This window comes from Crocuta crocuta, unplaced genomic scaffold (assembly GCF_008692635.1).
Source record: "Crocuta crocuta isolate KB4526 unplaced genomic scaffold, BGI_CrCroc_1.0 scaffold179, whole genome shotgun sequence".
In the NCBI taxonomy this organism is placed as follows: Eukaryota; Metazoa; Chordata; class Mammalia; order Carnivora; family Hyaenidae; genus Crocuta; species Crocuta crocuta.
In genome coordinates this window covers 11,798,155-11,815,899 of record NW_027551568.1, presented here as the reverse complement: position 1 = coordinate 11,815,899, position 17,745 = coordinate 11,798,155, and the positions used below count along the sequence as shown (strand labels likewise).

At 43.1% G+C, this 17,745-nt stretch overlaps 1 protein-coding gene across 1 annotated transcript in view; it reads left to right on the top strand.

Moving 5' to 3' along the window:
- Positions 1-231: 231 nt before the first annotated feature.
- Positions 232-17,745, top strand: part of PROM1 (prominin 1) — a 107,925-nt gene continuing 90,411 nt past the window's right edge. Inside the window, exons 1-2 of the mRNA XM_077750469.1 lie at positions 232-381; positions 1,402-1,853. Of these exons, the coding sequence (XP_077606595.1) occupies positions 320-381; positions 1,402-1,853 (514 nt within the window). The 5' untranslated portion in view covers positions 232-319. The remainder of the gene's footprint in view (positions 382-1,401; positions 1,854-17,745) is intronic.

Sequence of the window (17,745 nt, the reverse complement as noted above, 5' to 3'; positions counted from 1 at the left end):
CTCTGAGCAGCCCCTGATTAGATAGAGAGAGAGAGTTCAGGGTCATTCTGTTGGGAGCTCTGTGCAGAAGCAACTGGAATGGGACAGGACTTAGAAGATGAGGCAACATCCAGAGGATTAAATACGAATTAACATCTTCACTCAGATAACTCCTGAAATCCCACGTCTCGTCTGGAGCTTTCTTCGACTTGGTGGAATGCAGGCAGCGGGCCCTCCGGCCCCTTGCTCAACGTGTCACTGTCTGGACCCCTCTTCCACCCTCTCGCAGTGTTTCAGGAGCACCCTGCCCTTACTCTGAAAGTTACTGAGTGTGTATCTCATGTATGAAATGGTATACAATCAGGGTGTTCCTGACCCCAGGACAGCATCCCAGATCTTCTGGTAGGTTCTGTCCCAGTGCACCTAGTTCCTCGCAGTGGCACCAGCAACGCCGTCATTTTGACCTACTTAGTTTTTTATCCTGCAGCACGTACTGAGCCCTGACTGTGAGCCCTGTCCTGCATTCAGTGTTGGGGACAGAAAAACAAAGGGACAGGGTCGACTTTGGAGAGCTTCTAGGTCTCTTGCCCTCACCAGACACTGGCTTGGCAGCTGCTTCTAACCTTCTTGTTTATTTCTCTCGGCTGCTCTTGGGGTGGGTGCCCTGTCTCTCATCACTGGGACCCATAACTTCTAGGTAGTGACTTGAGGGTGGAGGTTTCCATCAGGATTACCCAGGTGGATGTGTTAGAAAGATAGATTCCAGTGTTACGCAGCCTGAGAAAGTTTGGATCCTGTCCGTGAGGCCTTCTAGTTTGGGCTGAGGGTGAGGCGGAGAGGGGATGCCTGAAACAAGGTCAGTGAGCAAACAAGTAGAATAAAAGGCAGATAAGATAAATCCCCAGACGTAGGACGGCAACACCAGCTTGGAGAAAAACCGTCTATGACAGGAGGTCTCTGGGCCCCTGCGGGGAACATGAGACAGAGGGCCCTGTCGGAAGGGTGTCCTGGTGTCTTGCTGAGAGCTTGGACAAAGTACCAGTTTTGAACTGTGGCCCCCCATTAGAACAGCCGTGACCTTGGGCAAGCCCCTGGGAAGTCCTCTCTGTGGTTCTTTCCTGATCTGTAAATGGGGTCCAGGCAGCACAGCATGTAGAACATTGTCCAGAACGTAGTTCAGTGCTTAAGTTCCTAAGCCTTCTCTACACCATAAGGTGTTTCCTGAACCCTTAAAGGTCTGCGTTCTGCGTCTGGCGCCTGGGGAGGGACCTTCCCGCTTGCTTGCCCGGCGGCGCTAAGCAAGCTCGGCGTTTGCCTCCCACGCAGCGGATTAGGCGGAGGGCTGGCTCTCAAGCTTTGCAGGGAGGCTCCTGGGGCGGGCAGGCCGCATGCCGCGTCACTGCTGCCCTTGTCTCCCACCAGGGATGGTGCCTTGAGCCACGGAGCCGAACACACCCGCAGCAGGCCCTTGGACGTGGCGGTTCACTGCATGCCGGCCCGGCCGGGAAAAGAAGGACTCCGCACACGCCGGGCTCCCGCACCCTTCCCGCAGAGGAATAGGAACGCGGGCTCCCTGCTCACCCAAGGTTTCCAGAACCTCTGCGACAGGAGGCCACCAGCTCTACCTCATGCGTGGGGGACCTTGCTAGCGATGGCCCTGCTGCTCGGCTTCCTGCTGCTGCTGCTGGAGCTCTGCGGGAATACCCTCTCCGTGGGGTCAAGGTCATCCACAAAGGGGACTGAGGTCTTGGAATTTGAATTGCCTGCCGAGAACTATGAGACCAAAGACTCCTACAAAGCTGGGCCCATCGGCGGTCTCTTTCAAATCGTGCACGTCTTCCTGCGCGTGGTGCAGCCCAACGATTTCCCCGAAGGTGAGTGCCCATTGCGTGTCCCCAGACACGCTGCCGTGCGCACACATGATATTGTTCGTTAATAACGACACAGTAAATATGTCTTATACACTGCAATTTAATGCATGCGATTCAAAGTGATTGGACTGCACAGGAGCTGAAAGTTTTGAGACAGAAGTGAAGAAAACTTGCACCAGGTTAATAGACTGCCAGGAATGTGATTATAAGAAATGAAATCAAAGTATGTTGCTAAGTTGGTTTTCCAGTTCTTTTTTTTTAATTTTTTAAATGTTTTTTTATTTATTTCTGAGAAAGAGAGAGAGAGAGACAGACAGACAGACAGCGTGAGCAGGGGAGGGTCAGAGAGAGAGGGAGACACAGAATCTGAAGCAGGCTCCAGGCTCTGAGCTGTCAGCACAGAGCCCTGCACGGGGCTCGAACCCACTAACCAGAATCCGGAGATCATGACCTGAGCTCAGGTCGGACGCTTAACCGACTGAGCCACCCAGGCGCCCTGGTTTTCCAATTCTTGATCTTTCTTCCCTCCCTCTTTTTATTCCCCCCTGGTTAGAGCAATGAATGACTTACTCTCAAGTGCAAACCAAAGGTAAAAATGAGGGTAAAAATGCAAATTCTTTGACATCAAATAAGTTAATAATTAACTCTGGTGGCTAGACCAGCACTTACAAATTGACCTCTCCTCCACCCACCACAAAGTGCAATTTCAAACTGCTTCCAACAAAGGCAGGCCTGACCCAGTGTGTTTACCTGAGTAACTGTTTACGGCAGTTCCAAGACTTGAAGTGTGAGGAAGGGAGGGATGGCCCCTTGTTGGAACCTTGATGGCGTGGTGCCTGACTCTTGGGGAGGATCGCTGTGTTTGCCCTACTCTCTGTACTTAGAAATCCACGGGTATGTGTTTTCAGCAAGGAGATTATGAAAATTTAAATGATCTGTGGGAGGTATGTGCTATTAGGGTTTGGAAGTCTAAATATTTATTGACTTAATATTAGATCTCTTCTAGGCTTGTTTTTTAACTAAGAAGATTTGAACAATATTATTGATTACCATAATATACAGATGGTAAAATTTGTAGTAATCATTATCATCTTCCTTAGCTGGTCAGCTGTTTATAAGAGGATTGTGTGTGTGTGTGTGTGTGTGTGTGTGTGTGTGTGTAAGAGACGGAGAGGTGGAGAGCAGGAAAGAGAGAAAGAGAATGTATTTAGTGAACTTTAACACTTGTTTGTATTATGGGCAGTTGATAGATTTTCATTAAGACACATTTATATTGAAACTGTTCTGCATTGGGGCACCTGGGTGGCTCAGTCAGTTAAGCGTCCGACTTTAGCTCAGGTCATGATCTCACTGTTCACAATTGCCAGCCCTGCGTTGCGCTGTGCACTGATAGCTCACAGCCTGGAGCCTGCTTTGGATTCTCTGTCTCTCTCTCTGTCTCTCTCTCTCTCTCTCTCTCACTCTTCCCCCTAACCCCCCACTCAGTGCTCTCTCTCTCTCTCTTCCCCCCTTAAAGATAAATACAAACATTAAACACTTTTTAAATAAAAAAATAAATTGTTTCGCATTTGTCTTAAATTAAGCTACTAAAATGGTTTGAAGTGTAGTTCTTAATTTTTTGTTAGTCTAAGTTTTAATTCAATAAAACAAATCACTCTGGACCCTGTTGTCATTGAAGAGAATCCTGAACAAATACTACTTATTATTTATGTCCCTGCTTAAGAGACTAAATCTGGAAACCCAAAAGACAGAAGTAGAAAATAAACCGTTTATTTATTAATGTTGGATACAAATTCACTATTCTTAGTAGATAGCTTTTCATTTATTTGTAAAGTTAGTGTAAATATTATTGAATAAACTAACACCTACTAGTGTTTTTAATCTTAGCTTCTTTGTTTTTTATGCAAAAGGAATAAAATTCATTTGTTTCATTTGAATTTATAATGACATCTTCAAAAAGATTGTGAAGCATCCATGTGTTATTAAGGCATATAATGTAATTAGTTAATCCTATAATCTCTTTCCATATGTTGCTTTATTTTGCTTCCTCTAGATTTCATAGGAAGGCTTCCTCACACTTAGTTTATAAGAGAAAACCATATTTTTTAAAGTCTTCATTCAAGCGATCAGTTCAAAAGGCATTTACTTCTACTGCATTCTAAGATTTTGAATTCCAGCATCATTATTAGTCTAGAAGGAGGCGTCTGAAGAATTAAATCCTGCTGTAATCTGAGGGTGTTAGCCTTGCTTGTCCCTTGACCTTCATCAATACTTATTACTTTGGAAGAAGACATTCCCAAAAGTCTCAACAGGAGATCAGAGCAGACCAGCAGTGCCCCTTTAAAAAACAAAACAAAACAAAACAAAACAAACAAAAAAACCCCAACTCATTAGGTTGCTTAAAGAATATTATATTGAATTTCACAGGTGACATTATGGGATGTTGGTTTTTTCCCCACCACCCCATTATTTAATTTTTTTCATCTAGTTACTAGATTTCATAGTGGTCTCAAAGTGCTCTTTAGGAACTTTGTCACATAAAGCACAAATACAAGACACATTTTGTCCTGCCGGGACCAGTGCATTGCATGAGCACCAGATCATAAGCAGATGTCTTCATAATTGAAGATACAAGACAACAACAATGAGAGAGAGGAGAGATAGAGAGAAATGGAATCCTGTTTAGTAGCTTACCCGACGTAAAGCATTAACCAAAACAGATGACTTCAGGACAGATCCTCTACAAAGTAACATCCTTGCAGAAGAAATTATCACCTAGATATACTCTTTCATTTGGAAGAGTAGAGTGATTTAAAAAAAAATTTTTTTAATGTTTATTTATTTTCGAGAGATATAGAGAGCACGAGCAGGGGAGGGGCAGAGAGAGAGGGAGACACAGAACCTGAAGCAGGCTCCAAGCTCTGAGCTGTCAGCACAGAGCCCGACGTAGGGCTTGAATTCGCAAACCTTGAGATCATGATCTGAGTCAAGGTTGGACGCTTAACCAACTGAGCCACCCAGGCCCCCAAGAGTAGAGTGATTTAGATGCAGAGTCGGCGGCCAGTGCAGGAGTGGGAGAGAAAGTGAGGACCCTCCAGCCTGGGCTGCCTTTTTTCATGCCATTGGACTGGGGAGTTTTCCATTTTACATCCCGTGTCCGAGCAAAACAGCATACCACATTTTGCAATTTGTAACTGTCTAAAGCGAAGCCTATGTTGTAGCCTTATAAATACAAGGTGGAAAGATCTTATTTAGCTGGGGCTTGAGACAAAGGCCTACTTAACTTCCCGGGCAGACCAGGAAGACAGGTAACTACTATACACCACGGCAGAATGTGCCCAAGAACCTGGTGTGGGTACTTCATAAATACCTGCACTGGTCTGAAGCTTCAAGGTGGATTCTGAGTCCTGGGCTTAGACTCACTAAGAGAGTGATGGCTTACATTGCGGAGGAGTCACTTGTCCATTCATTCAACATAGAAAGGGAGTCGATGGCAGGATGACCGGGGTGAATTGAGGGAAGGGTGTTCTAGGAACAGGGAATAGCGTGCCCAGGGAGTGGAGGACATAGTGGTTCATGGTGGACCCATGAGGTGGGTATTCGTGGAATAAGTCTGCTAAGGTCGAAGAGCCAGAGCTGGAGGACTCTGTCAAACTCGGTAGTTTTGTAGCCAGAAGAGACGCGAAAGCAGCATGAGCAAAGGTTTCACTCAGTCAGCAAGCATTTATTGCTAGCCCCTGCTTTCTGTGGTACACCCGCTGGGGGCTGTGAGCCAGAGTGGAAGAGCAACTGAGTGTTGGGAAAAGAATCTCATAGCGGCTGGTTGGAGAGGTAATAAGGAGATAGAAGGTTCTGCAGTGGTCCAGAGGGAGGTACTAATGGACTAACTTAGTACAAGGCAAAGGTAATGGGGGAAACAGAGGCAGGATCCATTTCATGGATTTCATTTCAAAGGACTTTGGATTAAATCCTAGCCCTGGCCATTACCTACCGAGCGATCTTGACCAAGTTAATGTTCAGAACCTCTGTTGGCATAGATGTAATATGACTATACTCATACCTCACTTTGTAGCTTTTATCTGTGAGGCTGTATATAAAGCTTATGTTTAAAACCGTGGCTGGAAGGCACAGATAAAAATTCTCAATCAGTGTAGCTGCTATTAATATTATTTGAGAGGAAGAATTGACCAAATTTAATGCCAAGATTGGTGTCGAAAAGGGACGCGGGAAAAGATGTCTCCAGGAGGGATCGTTAAAATGTCCTTGCTGCTGCTCCATCAGGAATTTTCTCCTTGGAGAATCAGTTCCATTACTTTTGAAGTTCAATGGGCTGTGTCTCACACAGCGTCTGTCAGCGGTACGCACCACCTCACGTGTCTACACCCGCGTCCGTCAGCCCTGCAGTAGCAGAATGCAGTCTATCTAGAAGGCCAAGCTTGGATGCAGTGCTAGCCTACTGAGTGGTCTTTACTCCTCCACAAAAGCACTGACATCCATTTTTGGTTCTTGGTTCTTCCCTGCGGTCCCCAATATCTGCTATAAGACATACTTCACTAGGTGTTAGCTCATTTGGAGGTAGATGATGGTGGTAAATGGTGGTCCCATTTCTAATTAATATGCCCCCACCCCTTTAGAGATTGGAAAGCTTAAGTCAGAAGGAGATGATATGTTCAAGGTACACAACCAGCCTATGGCAGATTGAGAAACCAGGAGTAGTTATTTCTCCTCTACTCCACAGCCTACCATATGAGTAGTTTATTTCCCTTTCACTTTACCACAGTGCTTTAACAATGTCTGTGGGTCACTATGAAAAATGGTAATTTTGCACATTGAACAAGTGTGTTGCAGAAGATCTTCTGGTGTGGATGCTGAACAGTGGCTTTTCAATTTCATATGTCTGTGATGAATTTGGCATAACTCGTGACCCAAATCAGAGCTATTCTATTGGAAAAAGTAGGAAAAAACCCCACATCCTCTGCTTTTATTTTTATAGAAGTCTCTAAAATTATTCTCTGCTCTGTTTTGGTGTATTTTTAAATGAGACTTTAGGCTGGTTGACCTGTTTCTACAGCATTCTGTGCCAATCTGCTTTGAGCCTGGGATTTGGTGGGTGCCCAGTTGAAGCTGGGTGAGCAGGAGGCATGGGAGGAGGGAAGAGTGCATCCGAGATCTGGGCGGGTTGTTCCAGTAAACGGGAGTTCCCTCCATTGCAGAAACCTGTTAGTTGAGGGAGTCAAAAAAGAGTTTATCACCAGGACTCCAGGTTACGTTGTGGCACCCAGCCACCGGGGAAGAAGCCTCACCTGGGGCCTCTTCGCCTCCCGCCTTGGCTCCTCTCTGCACGCAGCCACTTCACACCTCCGCCTCTGGGTGTCTCCGTTCTTGCCCTACCTATGGCAGAGAACCAGGGTGCCAGCCTCACAGATTTCAGGCCAACTTCCTGCAAGACGATTGGGAGTTGTCTTCTCTTTAAGTCCCAAGCCCCAATTCCAGTCCTGCCTGAGCCAGTCACCAACCATGGACCCACTGAATAACAATGGCCGGCATCACAGCTCGTGGGCCTGGTGCTGTGAGCCACCAATGTCCTCGTGGCATCACGGGTAAGGAGATGCTTCCCAGGAAAGAGGATGACTGGGTGGATGGCCCATTAGGTGTGTCTTGGCCAATGTCCACTGAGAATCAGGATGTTGTATTACATTCAACACCTCTGTGTTCTTACTTAATTTAGACAAAACCAGCATTGTCTTCTTTAAATCACATGACTCATATTGGCAACGGGCCTGGCCATAAAAAAAGGTCATTGAGGGAAAGAACTAACATCTAGTGATCCTTCCTTCCTGGTGTCGCTCAGTATGCTGGACGGTCTACACGTGTCATCGCTTTCCATTCTAACTTTTTTTTTAATGTTTTTTAAAATTTATTTCTGAGACAGAGAGAGAGAGAGACAGCGTGAGCAAGGGAGGGTCAGAGAGAGAGGGAGACACAGAATCTGAAACAGGCTCTAGGCTCTGAGCTGGCTGTCAGCACAGAGCCTGATGGGGGCTCAAACCCACAAACCGTGAGATCATGACCTGAGCCGAAGTCGGACGCTCAACCGACTGAGACACCCAGGCGCCCCCATTCTAACTTTTATAAGAGCCAACAGCTATGATGCACCTATTTTCCGGGATTTGAACAACTCAATAACTCTGTGAGCTAGGTACTATTATTCTCATTTTACAGAAAAGGAAGCTGAGGTCCAGAGAGTAACTGACTTGTCCAGCATCACACAACTAGTCAGTGGCAAAGTAGGACTGGAATCCAGGTAGGCTGGCTTTATTGTCCAGGCTCATTCATACTCACTGCCTGTATTTGTTGATCAGAAACTCAGGAGACTTGGGGGATGGTTCCAAGTTCATATACATTGAGGGCTAAGCGGTCAACCCAGGATTTGACCCAGGGCTCATGACTTGTCTCCCCCGTGCTGCACCATATCACCTCTGTGGAGTAGTTCTGCTGTACAGATTGTATTTACATGTCCCCAGTGACCTGTTAAGTGTGGGGCAGGGTTTGGGTGGGAGGTGACACATGACACGTCCATAAACTTTTATGGGCGTGACTCTAATCCATTCTACACATCTTCTGCTTCATAGAACAGCTCTTGCAGCTAAACAGAACATCTGGTTTTTTTGACTATATTCCTATAACCTTGTCTACAAAGTTCTGCTGGGACATGCTCCTGACTTTATGCATGTAAACAGCAGAGGCAGGCCATGCTTTTCTGGGAAATGTGTGCCGGTCCCACAAAAGACACAAGAAGAAAAGCTTCCTCCTCTTCTGGCCTCTAGTGATGACATCCGTTTAGGAAGCCTTCCAACACACGCAGAAAATGAGAGCTTCAATATGAATGTAAATAAAGAGAGGCCACCCCAGCAGCTGCTGGATGAAGCCGGTGCAGTATTAAATACCACTTGTCCACAGGCGTTGAGTGGAAGAGACGTCCTAAAATTTGCACTTGGAGAAGCAGCTGTAAAGGGCGCCTGCACTGGGAAGGCAGTGCTGGGTCAGAACTGAAGAGCAGGATGAGACGTTAGCAGGAGAGATGATCGGTCCGGGAGGCCTGCCGTGTATCCTCTGCTTGATGGGGATCTAGATCGGGAAATGAGCCCAACACTTGAGCCATGGTGAAGAACTCACATCCTGGAGCCACTGCCTGGGTTTGAATCCTGGCTCCATTGTTTACTAGCTCTGTAGCCTTGGGCAAGTTACTGAACCGCTCTGTTCCTTAGTCTTCTCTCTGTAAAATGGAGATAATAATCATGGTGCTTTGGGGGGCATCATAATATTTAAATAAATAATGTTTGTGAAGCAATTAGAACAGGATCTAATACACACTAAGTGCTCGGTGTGCATCAAATAAAATAGGAATGTATAAAACTCATACTCGTTAAAAGCTTTTAAGTTAGTGTCAGATTTAGGGTGATCACATGAGCAAAAGAACAAGTATTTATTTGATCTCCAACTGTGTTGGTTTCCTAGAGCTGCCATAACAAATTATCACAAACTTGGAGGCTTAAAACAATAGAAGTTTATTCTCTCATACTTCCGAGGGCCAGAAGTCCAAAGTCAAGGTACTGGCAGGACCACACTGTGTCTGAAGGCTCTAGGGGAGAATCCTTCTTGCTCTTTTGGCTTCTGGTGGCTCTAGGGGTTCCAGTCTCTGCCTGTCTTCACACGGCCCCCTTCTGTGTCACTGTCTCCCTCTGCTCTTCTCTTATAAGGACACCTGTCATTGGCATTAGCGCTCATCCTATATCCAGGATGATATCATTTCAAAATCCTTAACTTAATTAGGTTGGCAAAGACGCTTCTTCCACATAAGGTCACTTTCACAGATTCCTGGGGTCAAGACTTGGACATGTCTTTTTGAAGGCCACCTTTCAACATGCACACCCATGACAGACTTCTTTAGTTCTCTCCAACGGCTCAGCGATAATCAAGTAATGTGGCCGAGGTCACATTTCTGAAAAATGGAACCGGATCCAAACCTGACTGTTTGATTACAAGTGCTCACATTTTAATCCTGCAAACGGGTAGTGAGTTCCAACTGGATGCCAGGCCTGGTGCTGTTTGGCAGAGATGGCATAGACCAGGGTTTCTCTGTTCTCAAAAGGCTAACATTGAGCGAGGAGACCTCGATCTGCTAATAAGCAGGGCAAGCTTGTCCTCGATCATTGTCAAGTTTCAAGAGTGGGCTCCTGGCTGTTCAGAGGAAGAATTAGTCACGTTGGGGCCAACGAAAAGATTCATGGAGGAAGTAGCATTTGAACTGAGCTGTGAATATATGGAAGGGGTTAGGAAGCAGAGGATAACATCCCAGGTGCATAAAGCAGAAGCCTGAGTGATGCAGGTTGAGACAGGAGCTCATAGGATGTGGCCTGGATATGAGGCTAGAGCCCTGCTTGCCTGGGAGATGGTCAGGCCATGAGCCTGGGGAGATGCCAAGACATCTGCATGGGGATCTGCAGACAGTGAAGGGCGGGCATCGCACAGTAAACCTGTTGCCCTGACCTAAGCTACAGGAAAAAGGCCATGGGGAGGAAGCATTGTCCACTGATCCTGTTCTTGGAAATTCTCAGCTACACTTGGACACTAGTGGCCTAGCTCAGTGCTACCCTAGGTGTGGCATTTGGAGCAAGAGCAGCCACATCACTTGGAAGCCTATTAGAAACGCTGATATTTAGGTCCCACCCCATATCTAGCAAATCAAAATCTTTCTTTTAATTTAAAAATTTTTTGAAAATATTTTTGCGTTGAACCATAATATGCATATGGAAAAATGCCCCTAAATATACACCGTGATGGCTTTTTCACAAACTGCATGCATCTGTGTAACCAGCACCCATATCAAAGAAAAGAACAGCATCCCAGGAGAACCCTGACTTGTTTCCTGTTCGTTGTCCTCTGACTCATCCCAGGGGTAACCCCTCCCATGCCTGTCAATAGTATATATTAGTTATGCCTGATGGAACACAGTACACCCACTTTGGTTTCTGGCTTCTTCTGCTCAACATTTTATTTGTAAGATTCTCCCAGATTGTTGCACGTAGTTGTAAATATTCGTTCTTGCTATTATACTATTCTATCTCACCAATAAACAGTTTTCCAAGATGATATAACAATCAAATCTTCTTTTTAAAATTATTTCCTTATTTATTTATTTTTGAGAGAGAGCACATGAGTTGGAGAGGGGCAGAGAGAGAGACAGAGGATGCAAAGCAAGTTCTGCATTGTGACCACAGAGCCCAATGCAGAACTTGAACTCACGAACGGTGAGGTCATGACCTGAGGTGAAATCAAGAGTTAGCTGCTTAACTGACTGAGACACCCAGGTGCCCCTCCTTCTGTCTCTTTTTAGTTTATAGAATGCTCCTCCATGTCTTTTTCTTTCTTGCAGTTTGTTTGCTGAAGAACCTAGTTACTTTTCCTTTACTATTTCTTATAGGCTGAACTTGACTGGTTCCATTTCCATTGGTGTTCTTACCATGTTTCTCTGTCCTCTTCATTTCCTGTAAGCCAGTATTCATAAAGATCAGATACAAGTTCATTTTGGGCACAAAAGCAATTTATAGATACTATTGTACGTTCACACCAGGATACAGATACTATCTGATTGACTTTCTTTTTGTGATGTTAGCAGCACTGATGATCACTGGTTTCATTCATTCATTCATAATGGGTCCAGCCCTTTCAGTAGTTTTACTAACATGATCTCAGGTATATCAAAAATCTTAAGGAACAGAATGGAATGCCTTGCATATTCTGTAACTGCAAGTTTTCACTTAATAGTGTTTCATGGACATCTTTCCATATCTGTTCCTGTTTGGGTGTTGCCTGAACTAGAAAGGTTTTTTAAATAAGGAACTTGAAACATTTATTCACCAACCTTTTGATGTAGAGCCAACACCGAAAAAAAATTTTTTTATCATGAGTTAATTGTTTGGAGTTTCCTGATTGGTGTTTCTGATATAAATAGCAGCCAAAATGTGTCCTCTATAATTTTTGGTTTCTTTGTTTTGATTTCCATGAATTCAAAGAAAACACTTAGAGTTCGGAGTTGTATATTTTTAGTTTGCTTTTTCTTCCTAAACTTTTACAGTTTACTCACACATAATTTCATCCAATTGACTGGTCTTTATTAAATCTTTGTAGAACATTTAGTTTTCTATGCTCATTCTTTTTATGTGCATATTTCCTCAGTTTGTATGAAATTTAATTATACGTTGAACTTATTATACATATAAAAAGAAAGAAGCTTGGGAGCAAACTGTGTGTTATGGGTTGGATTGTTTTCCCCGCCCCGAAGTGACATGTTGAAGTCCTAACCCCTGACACCTCAGAATGTGACCTCATTTGGAGATAGGGTTTCTGCACATGCCAGTAGTTAAGATGAGGCCCCTAAACTTATATGACTAGTGTCCTTAGGAGGGGAAACTTATAGACAGATATAGACACAGGGAGGGTGTCATGTGAATACCAGAGGGATGATGCCACAAGTCAAGAAACCACTAAAATCTAGGAGAGACCTAGAACAGACCCTTCCTTAGAGCCTTCAGAAGCAGCATGCCCTTATTCGCTCCTTGATCTTGGACTTCCAGCCCCAAGAACTGTGAAACAAAACATTTCTGTGGTTTAAGCCACTTCATTGTGGTGTTTTGCTGCAACAGGCCTAACCAATGCATCCACTCAGGAAGTAGATGAGTGAACTGGTGTTGGGGAGGGCCAGGGTACCCGAGAGAGGTGGTCACTTCACGGTGAGCCACAGCCCACAGCCATGTTTTCTGAGGGAAGGAAATGATGACTGGGTAGTCTGGTCAGTTGGAAAGGGGGGTTAGCTCCTCAAGGCTCTACTGTGCATTTATATATACATCTGAGTCACTTTGATTCATGAAGATTCAACGATATGTGCTGAAAAGGAAAAAAAGGAGAAATGTTTGGGTCTCTCTGCCAATCTACAACCACATACGTAGTTTTCACCTGAAGGACTTATTGCCTCCATCAGCACTTAAAAAGGAAAACTGGCATTGCTTGTTTGACGCCAGAGATTTAAGGGATTTTCAGAGATAATTCCTCTCTATCTCCTTTTTGTTCACTGGAATCCTTGCCTGACGTGAGGCCCCAAGCCCCTTCAAGATCAGACACCTCATTCTGTTCCTTCTTGCCTTCCACATGCCTCCAAGCAACGTTCTGCTGTTTCTTTAAAACCTTCCCAATGTGATATGTATTCTGGAAACCTGGAACCTTCCATCTCATTATTTTGCCTGTACTATTTCTGTATCCCTTGCACACTTGGACTGTTACATGTTTAACACCACCTTTGATCGTTTGCAGTCCTAGATGATAAATTTATTGAGGCCAGCAGTGCTTGGGCACTTCAGAAATGCTTCATAATCTCTTGCTTTTGTTTTGCTATATCTGAATTTTAAACAAGATTATACTTTTCCCTCCCTACCAAATTCTTTATTAACTCGACAAAGGTTGAGTTTTTGCTATGTGTACTTTCTTGAAATACTGGTGCCATGATGATACCACTGAGCTATTATACAGTAAAACCCTCAGGGCCAGGTGTCTTTCTAGAGTGGGTAGCCCTGCTTTGAAATTTTATTCTATAACCCCTTACCGTCAGGTTTGCAACTTTTTAATTTTCTTTTTGCGTTATCAGATGTGAATGCAGCTCTGCTTTCTTAGAATCCTAGTGCTTCACTTTGTATGTTTGAGTTGCAGTGGGTGACTCCATTTTTCCTGTAGAATTCAAGCTGCATGGACTTTATGATAGTTATATATATTTCAGAGACAATACTTTATTTCCAAGGTTACTGCTTTTTTACTTGCTTGGGAAAACTCAAGTTTATAATTTTTTAGCCAGCAGGATTTTCAAACTTAACAGTAAATAAATATCTGTGAAGGGCTTGAGAGCAAAGAACATCATATGTGATTCAGACTAAAGATGAAAAGGAGTCCTGGAGATACCTGAACTGAGAAAGGGTAAATATTGAATTAAGTCTAAATCACTACATGGGTCCCATTATATTCATTGCTCTCAGGCCCAGTATTTATTAAAATAATTTAAAGCTAAATTTATTTTTAAATGTAAAGGCAATATGTACGATAAAAAACAAATAATATTCAAAGGTAATGATTGCTAACAAGTTTTTTATGTAGCTGTGCACTGATCCATTTATTCATTCATTCATTCAGTGGGTATTTGGTGAGTGCTTGTCAAGTACCAGCTTGTGTTCTAGGCTCTGGAAATAAACATCCACAAAATGTTTTACACACACACATTTTTATAAAGGAATTAGTCAACATTTTTTTGCCCCCTTGCTTTTTCAACTTAACATATCTGGTAGATTATTCTGGACATCCATTTCACTTCTCTTCAATGTCACAAAATGCAGGAAAGTACAGAAAAAAAGTCATGGAACATTGGTAGTTTTCTTATGCTCCCAGATGGATTAAGTAGTCACATTGTTTTGAATAAAAGAAAGAAAACATAGTTGTCACAATTGGAATCCCCTTTACATACCATCACTGACCCCATTCCCCTCCTGCATGCCCTCCTTTGCTTTGCTTCTCCATAGAAACTCATTTCCTTTCCATACATGTTTCTAATGTACTCATAGTACATATCCACAGAGTTTTATTTTGTGTGTGTCTTGCTTTATGTCTGCTTATTTGGGGGGGGGGGTTGCTTTTTAATTGTTTTTGTTTTAATTTTTAAAACTCTTTATTTTTGAGAGTGAGAGCAGGGGAGGAACAGAGAGAGAGGGAGACACAGAATCTAAAGCAGGCTACAGGCTCTGAGCTTGAACTCACAAACCACGAGTTCATGATCTGAGTTGAAGTTGGATGCTCAACCAACTAAGCCACCCAGGAGCCCCTGTTTTTGTTTTTGTTTTTATCCACTGTTAAGTTTTGGGTTTCTCTTCATGTTGAAACCCATGTTAATTTCAGCTGTGCATTCATCCCATTGTGAGTAAGCCACGTGTGTTTATTCTGTTCTCTATGTTTTTGGGCCTCTTCCTCATCCTTGTAACTGCTATAGTGCTCCATTGATTAGACAATGCATTTCACTATTCTTGGTGGATATTTGGGTTATCAGGTCTTCTTACTATTTCCAACACTGCTACAAAGACTGCTATTGAATGTTTAGCTTTGTGTCCCTGAGCAAGTAAATCCAATATGAGGAACCTCCAGATAAGGAGCTACTGTGGCAAACGGTATGTGTATTTAAAATTTTGATTGATATTACCAAATTGTTCTCTAATTTGTATACCTGTTTGCATTCCCAGTATTAGTACATGAAAGTGCTTGCTGAAACACACGTCTCCCAACTGAGGTTATTAAGCCTTTTATCATAGCAAGTGTGACACGTTACAGGAAAGAACTTATGGTTTAATTTGTGTATCTTTCATCACTGGTGAGTCATAGCCTTTTACAAATCCATATTCCGTTTTTCAAAGAACTTCCCGTTTTTGCCTTTGCCTATTTTTCAGTTGAATTATTGGTGTTTTCCGCTTTCATTTGCCCCAGCATCTCACCGAATTTTAAAAATACTTAATTTTTTAATAGGTAACATATTTACATGGCTCAAGACGTAAAAGTACGAACAGTACAAAAAAAAGATGCACAAGGGAACTTCTGTTCCCTTCTTGATTCTCAGCCACCCAGCTAGACTTCTTTACAGGGAATCGCTGTCACCAGTTTTATATGTATATTTGCATGGCTGTGTCTTTTCAGACTTATTTTCTACATATACAAGCAAAAATGTGTATATGGTCTTTTCTTCATAAATGATAACATATTGTGTATATTATTAGGCACCTCACTTTTTTTCAATTTTATTTATTTATTTTGAGAGAGAGAGAGAGAGTAGGGGAGGGGGCAGAGAGAGAGGAAGAGCAGGCTTCACACTCTCAGTGCAGAGTCCATCACAGGGCTCGATCCTACAAACCATCAGATCATGACCTGAGCTGAAATCAAGAGTTGGACACTTAACTGACTGAGCCACCCAGGCGCCCCATTGCTTTCTCCTTAAACACACCTCTTGGTCATTATTTTATATTAGTATGTGAAAATCAAATTCTTTATTCTTTTATTTATTGCTATAAAAGTAGGCCATTTCTTATTAACTCATTTACACCATTTTGCTACTACAAACACTGTAATAAATCACTTTAATTATTTTAGAAATGTGCAAGTATGTATGGAGAATATACTTTTAGAAATAGAAATGCCAGGTCAACTTACAATTTTATGAATTTTCACTTATAATGGATGTTGCCTAATTGCACCCCATAAAGGTTGATCCCATTTAAACCTACAGTAGTAATGCAAAAAAAAAACCAAAAAATTACTGATGTTGTCTAGTATCTTATAAGGTAGACATCATCTCTATGTGTGCAAACAGAGGCCCCAAGAGAGGAACTCACTTAGCCAGGATCACACAGCTTGTTGAGTAGGCAGAGCAGGGATGTGGATCCAGATCTGTCTGACTTCAGGACCTTACTCTTTATCATGCTTTTAGACTAGGCTATTGCATGATACCTTTTAGTGCAATCAAACAGTGCACCTGCTGGAAAATGTTCTCTATGTTCTACTTCCAAGAAGTCTAGAAAGGATGATAAGTAGGCTGATCAGACCAATTATTACTCCTGGATGTGAGAACATTTCCAGGTGCCTTTTTAGACACCGCACTCCTTGTTTTCCACCTCAGTCTTCCCTGCTGCAGCAGGAATAAACTTCAGAACTAAGGACTGGCTTTAGCCGGCTCCCTGCATGCCTTTTAAATGAAAACTTTTGGGGGCGCCTGAATGGCTCAGTTGGCTAAGCATCTGACTCTCCATTTCGGCTCAACTCATGGTTCATGAGTTCAAGACCCATGTCGGGCTCTAAATTGGTTGCATGGAGCCTGCTTGGGATTCTCTCTCTCTTTCTCTCTCTGCCCTTCCCCCTTCGAAATAAATAAATAAACATTAAAATAAATAATTTTTTTGTTCAATCTGTTTTTAGTAATTCTTCCCTTCTGCATTTGGAAGTCTACTTAATTTTGTAATTTAACTTAAAACAATTTTTTTAATGTTTATTCAGTTTTGAGAGACAGAGACAGAGCACGAGCGTGGGAGGGCACAGAAAGAGAGAGAGAGAGAGAGAGAGAGAGAATCCAAAGTAGGCTCCAGACTCTGAGCTGTCAGCACAGAGCCTGATGCGGGGCTCAAACTCATGAACTGTGAGATCATAACCTGACCTAATGTCAATGCTTAACCAACTGGGCCACCCAGGTGCTCCTTGTCTTTAACTTTTTGAGTTAAACATTTAGTTACTTCGTTTTTATTCTCATTCCTAACAGATACATTCAAGTCTGTAAAAGATAGCTTCAGCTGTATCCTGTAATTTGAAATATAGATTTTCATTTTTAAATTTCTAATAATTTATCATTTCAGTTTTGAGTTCCTCTTTTATCCCATGGACTCATGTCTCTTGTCCACAGGGAGCGAAGGAGTTTTTTGGCCTATGTCCTTGGGCTTGTCTTTCCTCTTTCTTCTTACTCATGCTATTTTATAGGATAGGAATAAAAGTAAGAAACCCTAAAGGCCAAATCTTTGTTGGGTGGGATTAAGAAAAATAAGAACTACATAATTTAAACTAGAGGAGGAGGAAGGTTGGAGAAGACCCCCAGGGCAGCAGCATAGGTGAAAGAAGTCTCTAGAACTTTGCAAGGAGAGTGGTGATTAGCTTCCAGATTGCAGCGTGAGAGACAAGGCTTCTGTTTAGACATTCTGTGGAGAGGAAGCTTTGTAGTCCACGCTGGGAGCTGAAAGGTGGTGACAGAGCTGTTTATTTTTGTCTGACATTT